Genomic DNA, 22,912 nt, shown 5'->3' with positions numbered 1-22,912 from the left:
AAAACCTGTGCCGTATGTTTACAAGTGTAACGTGGACCCAATGAACACAGGAAACACAGGGATGCGATCAGTTCTTGTCCTGTAACGATCTCCTCGTGCTGCGGTAGGAGGAGTGCACGTGCTATGGCAGAATAAAATCCCACAAAAGGTTATAGCTCTCAGACTCCTTTACTTGTAGAAAGTCATGGTGTCCCTTGTAGGTGTACGTTTACACTAAAGTCTGGGCACGAGTGTAATTTCTCAGGCAGCCGTCAGGCTTATGCAAGTCTGTGGCCTTTTACACACGGTTTACTCTTCTGGGATCAGAGTCATGCCAGTCCACAGGCAAGGTCTCTGAGCATGGGATCCATCTTTTAGCTCAGCCCATGCATTAGGCCAGAGAAAGCTCTCACGATGCTGCGGTTCACAACCGCATCACCTCACTCCTCAGATTATCAGGTCAGCAAATCTACCTGAGACTTAGTTTTCTTTCTTCATTCTTCAGTCAGCTTGACAGCACCCCCAAAACAGTCCAGAGCATCCACTAGTTAATGGAAGAGACTTACCGAAACGGGTATGCTCTGGTATTAGTGTCCATTTCAAAAATTAATTTGGGAGCTCCATCAGGACCAGCATCTAGCTGTCTTGCTGTTACTAATGAGGCAAGGGAAAGCTATGTTATTCAGTCATGGGAACCAAAAAAGGACATATTATAGGAAAACTTAGCTGAAGCTGCAACTAGAAGGTTCCACTTACCAATAGCATGGTTGAGTTTTGTTCTCTACACTATCTAGCTAAACTTAGTTGCTTTGTATGCAACCTCTGGTCATTGTGGCTTAAGATGCACAACTGAACAAAACTCACTGGGTAATAGTTGTTTATAGTTGTATTAAAATTACAAATAAACATAGCTATTTCTGGTTCTCCCTATTGTTATTCAGACTATATCTGACTTAAAATCACCACAGGCTTCTTAGCTTGTGTAGGATGTTACGAGTGCCATGTATGGCAAGCTTTAGGCATGGGCAAAGGGACTCTGATCTGTCAGCACCTACCCATGTTTTTATAAAAACGATATTTAGCTTTTTTTAAGACAGTTCTGCGTGGAAGGGAAATTAAAGTCCCAGTTGCTTTTTAATTTGAAATGTGAAGGCAGGGGGATCCACTGGAAAAATCCACCTGGAACCTTCCATCTGGTTCTCTGATGTTGATAATCAAGTCAGACAGATATTGTGCAGACAAGCTGGAAATAACTCTGTTTCCTCTCATTCTCCCGCACTTGCTTTGATATTCAGCAGGCGTACAATGCCTTTTACAGGTACTCCTTCCAGACTGCACCTTTTTCTCCCAAGTCTGATACAAATCTCAAGACTTAAATATCCAAAGGAGCTTATCCAAGCTAATTTATTTGTTTACTGTCCTTAAGGTTCTTCCCCTCACTTGCACCTGCTGGGTGTAGGGAGGCTGGCAGGGCTGTCACGCCTTCAGGCTTCTCTCTTCTCATGTAAAATATAAAAAGCCAGAAATGTCTGCAGGTCTGAGCGGCACGGTTTGCAGGGGCATCTCTTAGGGTGCAGGTCTTAACTCTGGCCACCAGTAAGGAAATAAGTTATATATTCTCATTGGTTTATGTGTTTTTCTATAAATCCCATCCAAAATTTGTCCAAGGAACACTACAACCGAACCAGTTCTTCTTCGTCTGTGGAGATTTTTTATTTTCCCCTGAACCATGTTAGAAATTCCAAGTCACAGAACAAAGAAAAAAAGTTTGTTTTTTCAAAGAAAAAGAGAGTTGGTGAAAACAGCCCTGACAGCTGTACTTGGTGGCTCAGTAAATTAAGACTTTTTACTTGCTCCTTTCAGGGATGTGTTTAGTCTAGATACTTTTGATTTATATACCTTTTTGGGCTGGGCTGTATTTTTTTATGCAGATTTGCAGTGATTTCATTCAAGCTTATGTTTACCTAGTATAAGAGAGATGTTGAGAAGAATGTGAGTGAATTTAGTCCCTAAAATGTTTACCTTCTCAGTTCATTATTTAAGGGACTGCTTAATTTTTAAAGAAATTTGCTTGTCTTGTTTTACAGTCCAGCTGAAAGTAGCAGGGGTTTGGAAGGCTACTGGGAAATCACCTTCGTTTCTCTCTCTCTCGCAGAAATGGCAGTGCATGGAGGATGCTTCTGGCAAACTTCGAATTCACAAGTGTAAGGTATCTAGCGACATACTTGCCATCAGAAAAAGGACCCGCAGCATACACTCCCGGGGATACAGCGGTAAAGACAAAGACTGCAACTGTGGAGACACTGATTACCGAAACAGCAGAATCCAAAGAAAAAATCAAAGACAGTTCTTGAGAAACCCTAATGTGCAAAGTAAGTGTTATCTGATCTCTCGGACTCTGAGGCAAGGAGCAGGGCGAAATGGCTAGCAGAGCGTTGGCTTACCAGCGTACTCTTGCTTTCTCCTCCACCTCTAATGAACACACCTGTAATTGGCAGTCAGGTTCTACATAATTGCCTCGGTAATAACAAGAAAAACAACAACAATAATATTTGTCCTTTGAATGACAGTGAGGAATAGTCTTTAGGCTGGCGGTGGTGGTGGTGATGCTGTGATGCCATCTCTCGCACCGCTCAGACAGGACAACCCGATGGCACCTGCACATGAATCGGTGCCGTTATTTGCCAAGATGGCCAGTGCAAGTGTTTTCTTGCATCCTTAACACTGAATTCACACGCTGGTTGGTGACAGCCCGAAGACATCTTTTACATGAGGCACTGCTGTGCTGTGACTGCTCTCGGACTGAAGTATCGCTCGACTCTTAACTTTCCGGCAAGTCCGTGGCAGGATCTCCGCAGGGACACGCGTGAGGTTGTAGTGTCCTCTAGTGGAACGTGGGCTGAAGCGAATGCACAGGAGGGGTTTAGGACAGCAGTACTTGAATTTGTTTCTGCTAATGATTTCTAGAAAAGAAGCCTATTGAAAAAGTCATTATTTTAAATGGAACAAGTATTTTCTTCTGTCTGCCTAGTGATGAAAGTGAAGTTCTGTAGCTACAGCAATACAAGCAGACACAGATTTCAGACTTTGTTCAAAAGCAGGCTGTATTCTCCTGCTCTCTATCTAGAATACTAGACTGGGGGATGAAATAAAGATGGGTCTTTAAAACAAGAAGATGGTGAAGTCGTATGAGAAATGCAAAAGCTAGAAGATGCTGCACAGATGTCTATGAAATAAGAAAATAATGTCAGCATCATTCAAAATATTTCCTGATTTAAAGCCTCCCCCACTCTGGATGTGAACAAGAATCCCTGGTATTCTTTGTACATTCAACCACAATATTGTCTGTCTTCAGTTGTCTCATTGTTCAGACTAAATGCTGCCTTGATCTAATTTCTTCCTTTTGTTTAGTGTGATCTAAGGGACTCCACAGTGTGTACAGGCAGACCTCTGCGGAAAAGTCTACGTGTCGCAGACTGCCAGGGTGCCTCTCAAGCTGGGGAATGTTCCCCCCAGTAATATTTTCAAGGGGAGATACCTGGCATGTACCTTGGAAAGAGGTGTTGCCAGGGCACCAGCAAGGGCTGAATGGGGATTGCAACCGGGGGAAGTGACCTAGGGAGAGAAAGTGGAGAAAGGATGGAAAATGTCTGAAGGAAGCATCAGAAAATGTGCATTTGTTAAGCTTTCCTCCTTTACAACATTCTTACAACTCTTCCCTCCTCCTCCTCTTCCAAATCCGCCTTAGCACTCCTCTGAGTAGAGCAAGGAAAGACTCATGATGATGAGGCATTGTTAAGGGAATGACTAGTTCAGGCCTCAGTTTTTAGATGACACTTGGATACAATGCTTATATGTTCCTCTCTTTCAGTCACTTGATTAATAAGTAGGGGCTTTAAAATGCCAGAAGTTGTTGCATCTGACCCTATGAATCTTTCTGCATTATTGTATTAAAGAGTAATACAGTTACAGATCAGAAAGATGCTGTGAAACTAGGTATTTTCTCTTCAGGAAGATGAATGTCTTCATTTACTTGACTAGGAAGCCTTTTTTTTTTCACCTGAAAACAGGCAATCGCTGAAACAGTTTAGGACAGGGTGGTTGGAATGAAGAGTTGAATGACAGTCACTATCGGCACATCTAAAACATTCTTGCAGGAAAGGTTCAGTGTGAGCCTTTCAAAGACACGAACGTAAAAACTGCAGTAGAGCTGACACTACCTGCCAAAGGCAGTACTTTCTTACAGCTCCCGTTTTATTCTGCTGCATGAGTTATTATTAAGTGTTAGGTGAGAAAGATGTGCTCAGCATAGATGCAATAAATGGAAATGCCCTACAACTGATTTTTACAGGCTGAATTATGTATTTCTGGGACTCTGTGTGTGGTTTTGCTAGACAGAGCATGCTTTGGTGTGGTATTGACTGTGGGTATTATCAGCTGGATTTGGGGTAAGTGCATTTAGCAAAAGAAGTAAAAAGTGTAAGGGCTTCCAGACTGAGACCAAACAGAGATATTCTTGTACATAACATTAAAAAGCCCTGAAAGAGTTATTTGGTTTAGTTAATCTGACTCATATAGACAGCAACTAAAAGGGCTGTAACCTGCTACGCTCAGAGCTTTCAACAGATAGAAGTGACACGATAAATCTCACTGTAATTTTACAATGCAGCAAGTTTTTGGTGGTCTATGACTTGTATACATAAATATAGATGATATGTATGTCAAAGCATATATAAAGAGATACATATAGATACATATACACTGCTATACGATAGACTCTTCCCCTTTTAATGCCTACCTTTAAAAAGGAAAAGGTATTATCCCTTTAAAAAGTCATTTTTATTTTAAGCATAAGTCAAACTTATGTCACATGCCAATTTTCAGGTGGTGACCTTGTTTCACAGTACAGAATGGTTTAGTTTTCTAAAGTGGTTTCTAATCCTGTGGTCTCTGGTTTTTTTAGTGTCTCTTTCTAGATATCTGATTTCTGACATACCGATTTTATTTGGAGATACAGATGCTAACTGTGGCATAAGGTCAGAGTAGCATGAAATGCAAAGCTTGAAGCAATTGAAATTTCACACTACTCATGGAAGTGTGGGCCCCGATGTATCAAAAAATCATTAAACAGATTTCTGTAAAGCCATAGAAAAAATAAGCTGTTTTTACTGAGCAGCATTCTTGCTCTTTGGAATATGTTTTGTGTTCACAGCACAGGTAATTTAAATATGTATACGCAACCGGGAATATTTCTTTCTTCTGCTTCAGAATACAAACCTCGATTTGTCCACACTCGCCAAACCCGGTCCTTGTCTGTGGAATTTGAAGGTGAAATATATGACATAAATCTGGAAGAGGAAGAACTGCAGGTATTAAAGACCAAAAGTATCACCAAGCGTCACAATGCTGAAAACAAGGAAGAAGCGGAGGAAACGGATGGTGCTGCTGGTGACACGATGATTGCTGATGGCACTGATGCTATAGGTCAACCCAACTCTGTCAGGGTGACACACAAGTACGATTGCTTTTTCTGTGTGGGTTTTTTTTCTTAAAATGAAGTCGTCTTCATTTTCTAATTGTATTCTGTCTCTCCATTTTTTATGATTTTATAGTCACAATATTTAAGAACTTAAAACTATTATTATAGATTTTAGATAAACCTGAGTTGTATTTGTTTGTAGGTGGAATCATTTAAGTTTAGTATGTGAATTTTAATGGGAGATATCTAGTTTAGGTTTCGTTTCTGAGAGGGAGTAGGCATCTCCAGAGGGAAATTAATCCTCTATATCAAAAGAAGCATCTTATGATGGATTAATCACCCTGTGAAGCTGACACTCCTGCTGTTCTTTATAAAGTCTAGACTACCAGCTTAGCATAGAGGTCTAAATTTGAGATGACTGAAATCCCACTCTACATGAGGACAGATTAGATCAGTTACATCATCTGTCTTAATTCTTAGTTGTTTGCAGCCACTAACATTAGCTAAGATACATTAGACCTGTTTATCCCTGAAGAGACCCACAATCATTTTTCCATCCTGGAAGACGCTTAGTTTTCAATTTATAGCACTACGCTAAAACTGAATGAAAAGCCAAAGATCTCAAAATATTTTTTAGCTTAAAAAAGCTAATATGAATTATCTGAAAAGCCAGGCAGATGCAGGCAACAATAATCTTCTCTTTTATCCTTTTTATTTTGTTTAAAATATAAATAGCATTTCCCTCTTTTCTTTTCTTCTTTTTTTTTTTTAAAAAAAAAAAATCAAGGAAAACATAAAAGTTAGTTTTGAATAAATAAAAAATATCCTTTATTTACATTGATGATTTCCAACTGTGGCATTAATAGAGCCTTAAATAACTTTCTGGAAAAGTTATTATTTCTCCATAAAATGTTTTAACTTTTGCTGAATACCGTATTGTTTTTAGAATTCTTTGAGTAAAGAAAAAAGCATAATGGGATAACATGGGAAGAGATAAGCATCTACATCTTCCTTTCTGCTATTCTTCTCAAAAATTGTAAGAAGGGTTCTGATGAAGATCCAAGAAAAGTTGTGTTTGTACAATTGGAATATTTCCATAATTAGGGAATTAAGGAATTTGTCCATAAGCATGGAGACTGTGAAAGCCCAGCCCATAGTCTGCTGGATTTTCTCTCTCAGTCCGCCTCTTGGACCTTCCATGTTTGGTTTTTTTCTCTTGGCAGAGCTGCTTTTTTCAAAGACAGGTATGAATGTTTTTGTCGTTGCCCCACTTTTTTAACTTAAGTGTTCTGTTGTGTTTTTTTTTTTAATCACTTGTTTGAACTCTTTGCTCTAACTTTGATTCTTATTGATCTTTATTGATGATATTGATCTTCAGCCCGTTGACTCTATGTTCTGGACTATTTTGCATACTTGGAAGATGGGTCACATTCATGTGGCAAGAGGAATATATTTCTCAGCAGCTGGTGGTTAAATAAGCAATGGCACGTTTGGTTAACAAGATTTTTATTTCAGTTTCAATTCCATTTCGTATTCGATTCAGAATCTCCAAGATGACATTGCCATTGCATTTTTGCTTAGCAAGCACGTAGTATCTGTCATGGATGAGGATTTATTTTTTCATTTCACATAGAAAACAGATTGAAGCAATTATTAATATTATTAAGTAAACATGAGGAAGACATTGTGGAGTTTATTCATTTCTTAACAGAATATAACAAAGAATTGATTCGGAATGTTGGAAGAAAGAGAAGAAATGGGTAGGCAACTGGGAAACCACTGACATTCTTTTTCCTAATTGTTAAACTCATGTCTACAGATGTTTTATTCTTCCAAACGACACTATTCACTGTGAGAGGGAGCTGTACCAATCTGCTAGAGCCTGGAAGGACCACAAGGCTTACATTGATAAGGAGGTAAGAGGTATTTTAAAATCTGAGCAAAGTCTTTGCACTGCTACCTTTTCAAATAGTTCTGATTTGGAAATATTCTCTGCAGATCGAAGCTCTCCAAGACAAAATTAAGAACTTGAGGGAAGTTAGAGGACATCTAAAAAGAAGAAAACCAGATGAATGCGATTGTAGTAAACAGAGGTAAGAGAGATGGCATTCGACACTGAAAGCTGCACCAATTGCTAAGGCTTACACATTTTGCAAGTTTTTTGAGAGAGAAAAGAAAGAACATAAAGTTTACTGATATTTTTAACCACTGTAGGTACTCATTTTAGTTAGATGCCTTTTAAGAGTAGAAGCTACTGTGAATCAAAAGAAGATAAATGTTAAAATTTTAACATTAAAAATGTTTCTTTTCTACTAACATATTTGAACCCAGCTGTAGTTTTGCTATAATCTAGCATAGGATCACTCACACACATATAACTAATCATAAGTCATTCTATGTAGTTCCTTAAGAACATGTGAAAGATGGTATGTTTCTGGTTTGGTTTTGTGTTGAAAATTGTTTCATGTCTTGATAATCCTAATAATTTTCCCTGTAGCTATTACAACAAAGAGAAAGGGGTAAAAGCCCAAGAGAAGCTCAAGAGCCATCTTCATCCTTTCAAGTAAGATTGTTATTTTCCTCTCACTCTCTGAGCTGGCTTTTTGGTGACTGGAGAAATATAATTTTGGGGGGTTGGGGGTTTTTTTGTGGAGGGGGAAGGGAGGAGGTGAGAGAAAGAAAAGGTCACATACAGCAAGCTCTCACAAGAAACTTTGAGTAGTTTGGACAGAGTTGTGAAAGTTTATGGATAATATTTTTAAAACCTATTGATAGAAAATGGATGAAATTAATCATTTCAGAAGCTGCTTGACCTCACGATTGTTAAAAAGATCCAGTTAAACCTAAATGCAACAGTGCATCATTTCTCATGCTTACTGAAGAGAACACCTTGTCATAACAGCTGGGATGGAAGCTGAGCTAGAAGAAGGGCATATTCTCATCCTCTCATCTTTAAAAAAGCCAGAAAGATGTAAAAACTGGTAGTGCTGTTGTTCACCAAATAGAGACTGTTCTCTGTCAGCCGTGCCCAACTTTCTCTCTGAACAGAGAAGCAGCACAGGAAGTGGATGGCAAACTGCAGCTGTTCAAAGAGAACCGGAGAAGGAAGAAAGAAAGGAAGGGGAAAAAGCGCCAGAAGAAAGGAGACGAGTGTAGCCTTCCTGGACTGACGTGTTTTACCCATGACAACAACCACTGGCAAACAGCACCGTTCTGGAACTGTAAGTCTTATGTCCACATGCAGACATGATCTAGGTTATCCTCTCCTGCGTTACCGGGTTTCCACTTCATGCAATCAGGGCGTTATTTTGAAGACCTGGCACTTGGCAACACTGTTGTTGTTGCCGTTATCCTGAAGTATGAAGGAGGAATGTCGCTTGAGTATGCTTGTGATTGTTGCATTACTTATTTACATGAAATTAGCACAAGAGGCTCGATGCTAAACAGTGCAGAAACAAAAAGGAGAGCTGCCCTCTAAAACATAGACTTTAGCAAGCAGCCACTGAGATTTGTGTCATCTCTTGGAGATCAAGACGACCAAATATTTCATATGAATTTTAATTGAGTTTCTGGTTATTAATAATAACTTTATTCTTCAAATTGTCACATATCCTTTTTGGGACTTGACCTTTAATGTTGTCACAAACTTCAGCACATAAAAGGTCTGCTTTAATTTTATAATTTTGATTTCAAAGTATATCATAAACATCATAAAAAATTATGAATTCTTCCCATTATTCCCATTTCTTTATATTCTAAAATAATTTAAAAATCACAACTGTGGAACACTCACCTGGTGTATACAAACAAAATATTAGAGCTAGAAAATATTTTAAGTTCCTTTAAACTTCAGGGTATATAGATAACCATCCTATTGAGGCATGCTTCAACGTTTCTCGGTATTCAGCATTACCAAAACAATACCTTTCTCATCTTTGGTGGTGCAGGAAGAGAAGTGACTGAAAACTTTACTTTCAAAAACTTCAAGATCAAATGATGATCAAGTTACAACACATTTGACTCCAAGCAGAAAACTTGCTAAGAACGATTTTTCATTTAGAGAAAGAAGTTGTCTCCTGGCGATAATCTGTTCTGATTGCACTAGGAATTCTGCTAATATGCTTTTTACATTTCAAGATGTTCCTAAAGTATTCATATGCATGATTTTTGTTTTAAAGACTACAATTAAATTGGCTTATTATGTTTTAACTGTGGAATAACAAACAGTTACGAAAAGCATTCTCATATTGCTGTGCATTCTGGCAATGCTTCAGCAACAGTCATGGGGTAAAAAAATGTCCCTTTGACACAGCCCATAATTTAAAGAAGAGCTAATGTATTATAATACCGTTACTATATTTACGAAGTTTGTTCAAAACATTGGTACTGTTACAGCTAATCACAGTACTAATAACAAATCTAAATAAATCTAAATAAAAATTTAAAGTGATATTGATATTTTATTATTCTAATTAAAGAGACATTCTTCTACAGCAAAACTTTGTTAATAGTTCATTTGACAGTTAAGAGATACCTTTCTTACAGCCTTTTCTGCTGGCAGAACAAGCTTATAGACAAGATATCCCCAGGTCTCCTCTATGGCTGCTCCCATCACTGTGACACCTGGATCCAGGTGTCTTCAGTCTGGAGTGAAAGCCTGGTCTAGGTTCCTCAGGTTGAAAAGTGAAAACTAGGTGTAATCCAGTTACATTGCTTGGGGTTGTCCTACAAAGGCCTGACTGCAAGGTCCAATTTCCCTCTTATTTGTGTATCAAATAAACAAAATGGGGGATTGCAGTTCAAAATAATAGTTAAGCGGAAAACTCAAGCCAGTAAGGAAGAGCAGCTAAAATGAGGCATAGGATTATCCATTGGTCTCCCTTCCCACCTTGCTTCTTCCATCTTTCCTGAATTCAAGGTGCCAGGCAAGCTCCCTGCTTGCAAACCCATCTCTTCATCGCCTGATCTCTCTCACTTGCCTCATTCCCATACACCGCTTCGCACTTGCTTGACTGCTGTGCCATTTCCATCTCACTTACGATATCAGCTAGCCATTTGACCTTCCTCTGTAGCGCTTACCATTCTGTAGTTTTGTCTTGTACTCACATCTCAGAGGCTCTACTAGGTCAAGGTTACTCACTGTTGGGGGAAATGGTATCCTCATGTATAGTAAGCAATACCAATGAAACCTTTATAAAAAATCTTAAGGATCAGAATTTATGTTATTTTTTTTGTCTGAATTCTGCTCATTCCCAATAAACTGTATAATACTCAGAACAGAATTTGTCTCATTAACTATAGGATTCACTATCTTCTGCTTTTGTTAACTGTATGTTTGTGAAAATTACGTTAACAACATTCTGGTTTAGCTGAGAATGTAACATTATTCGAATAGAAGATATTTTTTTAATTGATCTAATATCTAAGTACATAAAAATCTATAGAAGTTTCACTACTAGAAGAAACAAGCATATTATTTTTCAGGAAAAACTAATAACTTGGGTTTTTTTAATTACAGTGGGCTCTTTCTGTGCTTGCACAAGCTCCAATAACAACACTTACTGGTGTTTGCGAACAGTTAATGACACCCACAATTTTCTCTTTTGTGAGTTTGCAACTGGCTTCTTGGAATATTTTGATATGAACACTGATCCCTATCAGGTAAACCCCTTTCCCTGTTACAAAATGTTGTTCACCAGACTCCTCTAGGTTTTTTTTATTTCTGTTAACAAGTATCTTTTCCCTCCGTTCCTCTTTTTCTCAGCTGACGAATACAGTACACACAGTGGAAAGAGGCGTTTTGAATCAATTACACATACAGCTAATGGAACTGCGAAGTTGTCAAGGTTATAAGCAGTGCAATCCAAGGCCAAAGGGACTTGAAACAGGTATAAGAAAAATAGAAGTGTTTATTTCCACTTTACTCGGGTTTTTTCATCTGCTTAAGTACTAATCGTATCCGTCAAGCGTCACTCTCCAAAGTGTTGCTCTGAATAGTTTGGCACGATCCACGTATCCCATCCTGCACAACCGCATGACCAGGAAGCTTCTTCGTAAGTTTGCACAGGTTGTTCTAGACAGATATTGATGGCAAACAACAGTATTTGACAGAAATGCTGCAGAAAGGTTATCATGTTATTTGAGCTAATCAATAACAAGTATATGCAGATCTTCATAGTCATAACTCTTTTCTCTGTTGCAGGGTTTATTTGGTTAGTTTTTGCCTCCCAGTAGCAGGTGAGGTATTAAATCCTGTGTTTATTCCATTTGCTGTCTGCCTGTATGAACAACTTCAGGCTCTACACCACATCTGAGACTTAACATTGCAAACTTCTAATCAGCAGTGGTCTCCTCCATTTTTGAGGAAGGCAATATTTCTTTCCAAGAGCCTCTGAGTACAAAAATGCTTGGTACTTATACTTCATAACTCTGGAACTCATTGCACTTTAATTTGGTTGACTGAATATTATGATTTTTTTTTTACAGGAATATTCCCTTCTTCGTAATTTGTGGTGTTGCATCTTTGTATCTCTTTCTTCAGCTACAAATGTTTCTCTTTTTTACAATATCTAATTGTTCAGGGGTTTTATCATTTTTGAAAATCTGTGGGGTTTCGGTTCTTTTATATAAAACTTCCAGGAAATCTTTGTTGGACTGCAGCTCTGTCTTTATTTAACACAGTACATTTCTTTTTAGGAATTAGATGCTGTGCATGGAAAACTACATTGTGAATGGTTTTACAAGTTCTAAACACTAACAAAAGTTACTCTTGTATTTTCCTATATCAGGAAATAAAGATGGAGGAAGCTATGATCCACACAGGTATCCACACTTTTTTATTCTCCTCAGCAGCTTCTTTCCAAATAATTGCATGACTCCAGTCCATTTCAACTAATGTCTGTATCCTGCCATGTTGCACACAGCATAGCTTTTGATGCATGCATTTTCTAACTACTCAACACTGAACTTGGCCATTGTGTTTTAGATCTACCATTCTGCATTTAACGTAGCTCATTGTCATAGCAAGATTTCATACAGCTCGTATTTCATGCCTGTATTTCTTAGGTGTTTCCTCAGGGAAAATGACACAAAAAAGAATCACCTCCTTTGGGTTGTTTTCCTGTTATTGGGTTGATTTTGGATGGGTTGGGGTTTTTTTCTGGTTTTATTTAGGAAGTCTGTACAGCTGCTTTTTAAACGTAAACCAAATGTGCTTTAAAAGTTTTCTGAGGTATATGTGAAGAGCCTAATCAAACCTGTGGAAGTAAAGTAAAATTTTCTCACTGGCTTTAGGAAATGTCAGCAGATGCTGCTTTAAGCAAAAGCAGGGCTCAATATTAGCAGCATGTGGTCAGAAGGCAGCAGGAGACAGTTCAATATAAGCGTGGCAGAAAGCTGAGGCTCCTTTGTGCCAGGGAGGGTGATGCTATCAGACCAGATCACACATGCATGAAATGAAATTTCTTTAAAAGGTTGTAATATTTGAACTGAGGAAGGGCACCAGGTGAAGTTTTTCAAACCTAATGCTTGAACCTGAGGAATACACGAAAGACGGCTGTTTGCAAGTATGTTTATCTGTTTACAAGTATACTCATCGTACCTACAGGTTTATCCTGCAGAGACCAGTTTCTCCTGGTGAAGGAACTAGTCAAACATAAAGCAAAAACCTGAAAAGACTGAAAAAACTCAGGTCTTAACTGTACTGCACTTGCTGTTCGTTGAGCAATACTCGTACTCAGGGTGAAAAACAGATTAAAGTCTGTCAAGGGTCATATTTAGACTTGATACCTTTTCACAGTATATCAGTTTTATACTTTTATACATTCATCTCCATGCGCTTTGGTGTATGGATATACATTGTTTACCTGAGAAGTAAACTGGGTCCAAGGAATATACCAGTCTACATAAAACTTTTTTTTCACAGGGTCTTCTGAAAAGCACCTTGTCATTATCTCCCAGCAGCCAGGGAACAATTAAGACAATGTATTTCAATGTTTTATAAATCTCCGATTTAAGCAGCTAATTTTTTCCTTGCAGCCAATTTTGTATTTCTCACTTGAGTGGTTTTGGGATCTAGGAAAATTGTTTGGTTATATCCCAGTTGTTTGCATTGCTCATTACAGCCTGGTGGAAACTGGTTACTACAATGATAGAAAGTAATCCCTGTAATTATGCTTTTAGGTCTTTCATTAGAAGACATCCTTGTAAGCATTCCTCATTTTAACTACAGATCTAACAGAAATGGCATTTTTGAATTGTAGGATTGCGTGAAATAGTAGAGCATATGGGATTAATCTTTAAGTTATATCTTGCTACACTGTTTAGTAACAAAAATATTTTAACTTCTGATACCAAGTCAATAAACATTATGCTACTGGCTTTAATACCAGGTATAGTGTAACACAGGTGATATTGCTCTGTGCCATTATGTTCCAGACACCCAATATACACAGATACCCGGGTTCAACGTTTTGCTTCAAGCCTCACCTTGGTGGAAATTGGTTTTCTTTTCTAAACAAACAAACAAACAAATTTAAATGAACAAAACCCATTTATCAGGAATCATTCAAATGATCTCTTAGAGGATCCTTTTCTTGATGCCTGCAGTGGAATAAGAAAGGAAAAGCCCGATGCTGCTAAGTCATCTGAACGACCCCTTAGGCTTCCTTCAGATCGTGTGGTTTCTCCACTCAGACCCATTTCCAGTTCAAAATGCCCTGTGTTAGTACAGCACTACCTGTGCTCCAAGTACGACACTGGGACAACAGGCTTGTATGGAAACAGCCAGTATAGTGCTGGCTGCTAACACGTAGGGAGCGAGCTTCAGCAGAGAACTGGTGTCACCCGTGTCCTTTGATGGACAGATCATGACTCTGCCGACACGGTTGATAACAGGGTGTGGGAATCGCATGCTCCTCTCTCGTCTCTTGCTTATCTGAGGTTTTTCAAAGCCACCAAGGAGATGATTTTACCTACTTGTCTTCAGTCTCCGTGGAGATACATCCAAATCTCTTACTAGTTTTGAGCCATGGATGGCATCATGGGACTCCAGGGTATGATAACAAGGCAGTGAAGCTTAGCTAATGCTTGATTTAAAATAAAAAAAATCCGAAGAAGTTTTGCTGTGAACAGTTAGCAACAATCTTTCTGTCTTTTGGGTCTATGACATAGCTGAGAAATTCCAAAATACTGACCGAGGAAACCACTGCCATGCTGTTACTCAAATGCATCTGACTTCCCTGTGTCACATCTATTTCTAATGAGTTTTCTTACAGGGGAAAATCTTTTCTTTCCTCTCTCCTTCCCCCCTGTATACTGCCATTTCAGTGGGAAGATTGTCACGCCTACTGCTAAGTTGTGGAATTAAACTGTGAGGTGACTTGCTTGGTCAACCAACATACAGTCAGCTCTAGGACCTTAAAACTTTGCTTTCCTACCTGCTTAACATGTATGAATACAAGTTACCTCTATCCCATGTGTTGAAACAAGTTATTTTCTTCTGCTTGACATGAAGGTCACAGAACAATTCCCAGTGCTTTCCCATCTGTGAAACCCCTCTGAGATTGCAGAATCAGTGCCACATTCAGAGAGGAAAAAATAGATCCAGCATGAAGGACCACGTAGCTCCGACTCAGTCTTTGAGATATTTTGTAGGAATACAGCAAACTCCTTGCTGATCTTAACTTCTCTGCAACACAGCCCCATTGCCCTGCTGAGAAACCCTGCTCCTCTTTGCTGGTCCCCAGACTTCCCCGCTGCCCACCTTGCCACCCCGGCTCGCTCATCTGTACCCTCTGTCCCACGGCCTGGGACAGGGAGCAGAGGCTCCTCTGGACCCAAAGGCACCTTTCTGGCTCCTGCGTTGTCCCCCCACTGCCCTGCTCCATCCCCAAACCTGTTACTGGTCTAACGGCAGCACTCCTGTTCCAGTTTCTGCCATCACATACCAAACCGCTTCGGCCACTGACTGCTCCTCCAGCAGTTTGTTTTCCTATACAGGCTCTGATTTGGGGGAAAAAAAAAAAAAAAAAAAAAAAAAAAAAAAAAAAGAAAGAAAAAAAAAAAAGAAAGAAACTATCGATGCAAATAATAACAGAGCAAAATTTAAATATTGTTGCATTTGCAGTGTGGTTAATATCTTAGAGGGTTTGGTGACTAAATTCCTCAAAAATGCATCCCTTCCTATGATGTTTTCATAGGCCCTTTATGCCTCTAAGCACTGGAATAGTAACACTTCTTTATCAAACCCTCTGCAGTATTTAATTATTTTTTGTTTCAGGAAACAAATTATCCGTAATTTGAGTTATGAAGATAGCTCTCATGTGGCCGTGCCATGATTTCATTTCCCTTGTCTACTTCAGGAAAAGAAAGAAGGAAGATGCTGTGTCATAGCTGTCCTACCAAATCCAAAAAGCTCGTGTTGCTTCCTGTAACAGGAAGTTTGCCAACTGTTTGCCAGAAAAAAAAAAAAAATTTCTAGAACTTGCTTTAAAAAAAAAATATTTAAATTTTACATTGTAAAATATTTACAGCTGTTGTATTAAGTGAAAAAATATCAATTAAGAGCAAAGATTCAGGTGTTTCCAAGTAAGGAAAGTCATCTCCCTTTGGTGGGAACAGAATAAGGCCCCTCATCATAAAAAAATCTCAAGTTTTTTTTCTAACCATAATGGTATTGTTCTGACTTTCCATATGATGGACCGAATATTGGAGACATTCTTTCCACTGTGAAATCCCAAGCTAGTAAAGAAGCAAAGAATATAAGCTATGATAGATGCAAGTTGTGTCTTCTGTTTTACTTGAATAATGAGAAAGGGCAAGTTAAAATGCAAACAAATTAATGGAGGTGCCAAGAATCCACTGTAGGGATGAAGGGCTCGATATAGATAAATATTTGTGCTTAGTTCAGGCTGTTGGACTGTAGCCACTTGAACTTCTAAGGTAATTGCTGTTAGCCTACCTGCCTGTACAATTTTCAGAAAGAGAATAAGCCATCTCAGCCAACTAATTTCTAAATATTGCCTACAACGTCATTTGTAAGGACAAATTTGCCACTTTCCCTGACAGGCTGTTGCATTACCTGATTAATTTTTCCTTGTAGTCCACTTTGTTGGTAAAATCTTTGGAGTGTGGACAGTCTGTGTAGTGAATTAAATGAAATAGTGGTCTTCAGTGTTCCTTGTCAATACAAAATGGGCTTCACACTACAGTTCACACACTTAGTGACTTTTAAAAATCTTTTGGAAACGGGTTTCCTTCATGTCTTTGCTTTTGCTGTGATCAATATAAAATGCAGCTCCATTGCTACTTACCGACTCATATCTATGTCCTTTATTCAGACTTATTATTTGATAAAGATGTTAGATTTTTTTTTGAAAGTTTTTTTTAAAAAACAAAAAGAAAACCTTTAGAAGATTCTATATCTATGTATAATTTAACACTATTTTACAGAGCGATGCACTCTTATAAATTAACTCACTCCAAGTTTTTACAGCTTGTATTTCCCCTAATTGCTCCATGTAAATTAAAATGCACATTTACAAAGTAAATAAAAAACTACCTTTGGCTATCATTTATTAAATAAAATGTGGCTGGTTGGTTTGTAGACCATACGTCTGAAGCTACCCAGAAACCAAATTCCTGTGGGCGTTGTTGAAGTTCAGGTCACTACCGGCTTTCGGAGTTCGTCTTGTCTTTTATATTTAACCATTGTTCGGTTATTGCACATTTTGGTGGAGTGTTCAGGAAAGGCAAGTGGATTATTCATCTTCTGAAGCAACTTTTCTGCCTTGAAATATCAGAGGAAAGACTTACCTCCGAGTGTCATCACAAAGCCCCATTAGACCAGGTTTTGTTGTTTTTCACTCAGCCCAAGGACGTAGGAGAAGACAGGGGGTTTCTTGCTGTGTTTAGCAGGAGCTGTGAACACACCTGAGGCCAGAATCATTAATCCGATGCCGGAAGATGTGGAATGTCTTACATTTTGAGCTGCGTACTTTATGAAGAGTGGTGCTTTCAAGCCAATTGGCGTGGAAACACTCGCGGAAGCTTTGCTTGCACTTTTAAGCTGGTGTTCACCGTTTCTTCTTTGTTTCAACAGAGGACAGTTATGGGATGGATGGGAAGGCTAACCTGCCCAATTTCACTGATGACATCGACTGGCAAGGCCTGGAAGACTTGTACAGTGTGAATGAAAGTGTATATGAATACAGATACAACTATAGACTTAGTCTGGCTGACTGGACTAATTACTTGAAGGATGTAGATAGAATGTTTGCACTGCTGAACAATTACTACCAGCAAAATAAACCAGTCAAGGCTAACACTGCTCGAAGCAACGAGGAGGGAGACGAATCATCCACGCCGTTTACCTTGGTGGAAATGACTTCTGCTGAAGAATCGAGCGGCCTGCCTGCAGCAGAGATGCAGCTTCTTGTGCCAACGGACTTTGCAGCCCTCACTTTGAGCACGGTGAATTTAGGTCAGGAGAGGAAACTTGAATTACACAATGATATTCCTGAGAAAAGTAGTTTGAATGACGCACACTGGAGGAATAATCATCGAGCTGAAAAATGGATGGAGGATACAGAATCAGACCATTTTGATATGGATTTCAGTGGAAACGGTTTGATAGAGTTGGAGTCCCGGCATGGCTTCATGCTACAATCTGTCAGCGTTCCTCAAAAAGACACTCATCAGGACAGTGACACTGTGGAAGATATATTTGAAGATCAAATATATCTTCCCATGAGGTCTGACGAACCCCTCGTTCATCAGGCTGTAAACGTATCCATTAGGGATTCGTCTATCGGTACCCAGAAAACAGGAACTTTCTTTAAAAAAATGGAACAGAGTCTTGCAGGGGAAACTTCACAAATCCTAAATGTAGAAGGCAGTGCCTCAGCTCCACTCTCCTTGGATTAGATCAAGTTGTAAACCATTAAACAAGTTCTCCTTTTTCTTATTAGCAAACTAATAAAGGTAATCATGACGACTGACATTCCATGTTTATTGTAGATACGTTTTGCAGCTAAATTGAGCCCAGTTCAGTATTTGTCTGTGTGCATTTTTTTTTTATTCATTCACACGCACAGAGTTTCACAGTAATTCTTCCCACTGGGAAGTACAATTTCCAGTTTTTAATAAAAAGAAACAGCGTTAACTCTCAAATGCAGTAGCACATTCTCCGAAAGCTAAAAATTATTTCTTAGAAGAGGTTACTTTCTCTATTTCCAAATGACCCCACCACGAATGAGTGTTTCAGTCCACCCAATCTGTCTGCACAATGTCTTTTTCATAAATTATTTTAACCACTGGAAATTCCTAATGTCATGCTTTTAAGTAAAATGCACTTTTAAAATCTGTATGCCATACCATTTATGAATCTAATACATGTTCTCAGTTTGCTCGTTGTCTCATGTCATTGTGGAACCAATAAACAGATTGACAGGAAAGAGGTAAACAGCATGGATCGTGGAAACAAGACTCTCTGAATATTTTTTTTTAGCAAAAATACTGCATGTTTTTGTTACTTTAACTAAATTTACTCTCAGAAAGGTATGGCTAATGATTGTTAACTGTAGAAGGATTTGTTTAAATTGGATTGTTTCCCTATATGTTGATATCGTCAGTATTAAAAATCCATGAGGTTTTTTGGCTTTTTTTTTCTGCTGATACTGGTAGAAAGGTTTACATCAACACGTATACGCTTTTGTCACCACACCTGATTCTTTTCTTATCCTGAACGGTATCTTGACAGCATTATTATCATTTTGAGACTTAAATTCTTTTTGTTTTGAACAGGCATTAAAGGGAATGATAAAATCATGTTAGATTTACATTATTTTAGATACAAAAGGCACATGAGATAAAAAATAGTAGTTTAGTTATTATTTGTTGTTGTATTCTAAATTTTTTCTTGAACTTTACCAAACATTAAATTTTATAAAATATCATACAAAAATGACTTTGAAAATCTGTATTACTCAAAACTTAGCATCTTCCCTTGCTTTTTTATAAATTTCTAAATAATTAGCACAGCAACAACAACAACAAAAGAGAATTACCTCAAACAGATGTAATTCCACGGCGTCCAATTCACAGGTGTGTTTCCTACCTGTTACATGGTATTTAGTGTAGTGAGTATTTTTTGGCTATTGCAAGCACTGCAGGTTAAACTTACATTCATTACATTGTATTTTAAGTTGAAACGTTTTAAAAAGGAGATTCTTTTAGTAGGATTTTAATAATTTTGAGAAGCAGTCTTTTCGATGGACTCTGTAAATATGTTAAAATTACTAGCTCTTTATCTGATGTATGTGTCATGGGCTGATTGATAGAAAAACGTATTTATGGTCATGAATGATGCTATTTGTACATAGGTTCTAAGTTACTAGGACACAGACTGTGTTTTTAAATCTTGTATAATATTTCTGTGATACTTTTATAGTACAATTCTGGCTTCGGGAAAGTCTAGAAGCAATATTTCTTGAAATAAAAAGTGTTTTACTTTACCTGCTTCAGAGAAGTCCAGATGATCCAGTTTTCCTCCTAATTAAGATTTATTTAAAAAATGTGTTTACAGTTTCCATTTTAAGAATCAATCCACATTTAAAGCAATGGGTAATGAAATAACACGCTACATTCTGTCAGTTATAAATTATTCCTGGAGATGTGAATAATATATATTTTTTGTTTAAGACATGCTGTGATTTTTTTTTGATTTTTTTTTTGATTCCCAATCCATCCGATTCTTTCTTCCTCGAAGTCAATGCACCGAGCTGCACAACCAGCGGTCCCCAGAAGTAAAGCAATGTTACAGGGTACCGTCCCCTGCTTTGCCGCTTTCTCTCCTCCCTGCAGAGCTCTCCTTGTGACAGTGACAGCAAACCGAACACGCAGGGCTTCACACGAGTGGACCACCGGTCCCTCGTCAGAAGGAGTGTCTTCTTGCACAAGAGTCGGCCAAAAGGGAATTTAGATTTCAAGGTAAACTCTCTCTTACTTGCACTCTATGTTTGTTTGGTCGTCTGTGAGTAAGACTAACTTCATAGCTAAAATTAGCCTCTGAAGCGATGCTTCTTGAACTCTTTCTTTCTTCTACACAGTTCTTGGACACTGATGCTCCTGCAGACATGAAGTTACAGGTGATGTTTGTGGGAATCAGGAAAGGGGATCAACCTAAGTGTTCAAAAAGCAGCCGTTGCAGTGCTAGATAGACCCCCGAGAGATGTCTGTCCCTGGAAAGCACACTGGGAAACACAAGATGTACTTCAAAACAGGGTGCGGAGCAGGTTGAGTCAGCAAGTTTGGGAGGGCTTTAAGGACAAAGGCAAGTAGAAGCAAGGTCTCATACAACTACCTCTCCCATCTTTGTGCAGGGAATTATCCAGCATCGACCACGTGCCCTCCATTCTTTGAAAGTACCCTTCTTTGAAAGAACCAAGCAAGACACTTTCTTCTCTCTTAATGCTTGGGTAGAGATAGAGAAGGGAATGGTGCGATAGTGTGGTCCATCCATTCACCCGACTTGTCCTTCCTCCTTACCTGAGAGCTTGAAGTACTCACTCGGGAAATGAAGAAGATCGCATCTTCCTCAGCTGGAAAGTGGCCGGCTTTCCTTCTTCCAGGACAGTGCTCAATCTTCTAAACTATAGAGAGCTTAGATACTGCTCTGTCTTCTAAACTAAGTGGAAGACTTTTTTACAGCTCACTTATAGGAGTGTGAAGGGAAAAAAAAAAAAAAATGGGAGACTCATTCTGTAGCTAAGAGGTACAGGGAGCAATGAGTGCTGATCCTGGCTCTCTGGAAATAGGCATCAAATATAAAACCGGACTAAGTGAAAGAGGCCAAAGGCTGTCATCTCCCTGAGTAAGTGTCCTAAGCACTGTGTTGCTATCCCAATACATTTTGCATTTCATTCTGTACAGTAGTTCTTGTCCCATAGCTGAGATGGTGGAGCCCATGAGCAGCGCATGGTGTGACCGTCAGGAAGCTCTTACAGGCGTTGGGCAGCTGCCGGCTCGGGAAGAAAACCAATTCCTAAGTCTGACTTCGTGGGCAAGCGCTCCTCACAACAGGCAAGGGGAGGGTCAAGAGGAGGATCTTCTTGGCTTTTTCTGATCTGCAAAATAGTGGCAGGTGTGTCTATTTGAAAGGCATTCAAATCCTTTAATTCAAGTTACTTACTTTCTGAAGAGGGCCCGGAGCTGGATAGGAGTAACTTTAAGGCTTGCACATCTTTGGGAGGTGCTAACGTTATGTAAAATGTTTCTTCTGGGATGTCCAAGGCGGCAGCCAGTACTGCCCTCGCACCCTTGGACTGTGTTAGACACCTTCTGAGACCTCCTATCGACCGAAAGCCCTCAAGAAAAACAAAGATGGGTAATGCTTCATCTCCAGAGCTTCAGACAGGACTTAGCGCTGTTACAGGTAAGTAAATCCTGTGGTTCCCGAGGTGTTAATGCACACACACCCCTATTAAAAAAAAAAAAACAACAAACATTTGGATCATAGCATCATTCTGGCGTTCAGCCACTTCCAGGTTTATGTGACAGTCCCGTGAAGGTTTTTTCCGAGTGCAGGTCTGGGCATAGACCACCCCCAGTCTCCCCACCAAAATCCCTTTAGATGCCTGCAGCTGTCTGCATTGGAAGTCACGTAAGCGCAGTGGGAGAGGATCTGTGTGTAAAACAGCAAGGCTGGGAAGCCAAGAGGTGCAATAGCCCTGTGCAGGGAGGATCTGCTCAGGACTAGTCTTGAGGCCTGAGCACCCGTGGGTGGCTGGTGCCCACCAGGTGTGATGCTGTAACGAAACTTCCTCCTTTAGTTTCAGCAAAAACCAATGCAGTTTGTGTGCTCTGACACCATTTTTCAGTGAGAACTGATGTGCAGTAAGTGGGGTACAAGCCAGAGAGTCATTTCAAAAAATGTATGTCCCACCTGAAAGGATGCAATCACAGCCTGAGCCACCTCAAAGCCACCTGGGGTCATTTGACTCCAGCTCAGGCAGCAGATATCAGTGCAGAGCCAAGGAACGGTGCCTCTCCTGCCCCCCTGCACCACCCCGCAGTGCTTCCAACCCCTGCCAAGGTAGCTCAATTATTCAGTTTTCAATTAGCAACAATAACCTTGATGTGCTAGAAATCTACTGGTGATAATTTCATCCAAGGCACATTCCTTGGTTTAACAGTTCTGATCTTGGACACTGATGACATCCAGGGGGTTCTGCAAGACGCTTTTTTGTGAGGTTTATGTCCTGGAAATGAAAATGGGTAAGACTTACTTTGAACTTGTACGTTAGAGAGGATCTGGAGCCAATAGATTTCTCTGCTACCCATGAAACAGTAGCTCCTCCCTGGTTGCGCACATCGGCTGAAGCTGTGCTGCTGGCTGAGGGCTTGGATCTGGTCGGTGCTGTGCACACCACCGCGGCTTCTGACTGTGGTCTGAAA

At 39.3% G+C, this 22,912-nt stretch overlaps 1 protein-coding gene across 1 annotated transcript in view; it reads left to right on the top strand.

The window, feature by feature from the left end:
- SULF1 (sulfatase 1) overlaps positions 1–17,737 on the top strand; it is a 64,107-nt gene extending 46,370 nt beyond the window's left edge. Inside the window, exons 10-19 of the mRNA XM_009706130.1 lie at positions 2,135–2,351; positions 5,248–5,494; positions 7,278–7,374; positions 7,457–7,551; positions 7,956–8,021; positions 8,507–8,679; positions 10,977–11,119; positions 11,223–11,346; positions 12,247–12,280; positions 17,559–17,737. Coding sequence (XP_009704432.1) covers positions 2,135–2,351; positions 5,248–5,494; positions 7,278–7,374; positions 7,457–7,551; positions 7,956–8,021; positions 8,507–8,679; positions 10,977–11,119; positions 11,223–11,346; positions 12,247–12,280; positions 17,559–17,589 — 1,227 coding nt within the window. The 3' untranslated portion in view covers positions 17,590–17,737. The remainder of the gene's footprint in view (positions 1–2,134; positions 2,352–5,247; positions 5,495–7,277; positions 7,375–7,456; positions 7,552–7,955; positions 8,022–8,506; positions 8,680–10,976; positions 11,120–11,222; positions 11,347–12,246; positions 12,281–17,558) is intronic.
- Positions 17,738–22,912: the final 5,175 nt, after the last annotated feature.

This window comes from Cariama cristata, unplaced genomic scaffold, assembly GCF_000690535.1.
Source record: "Cariama cristata isolate BGI_N322 unplaced genomic scaffold, ASM69053v1 scaffold15368, whole genome shotgun sequence".
Lineage (NCBI taxonomy): Eukaryota > Metazoa > Chordata > Aves > Cariamiformes > Cariamidae > Cariama > Cariama cristata.
This window is presented reverse-complemented; position numbering and strand designations above follow the sequence as displayed.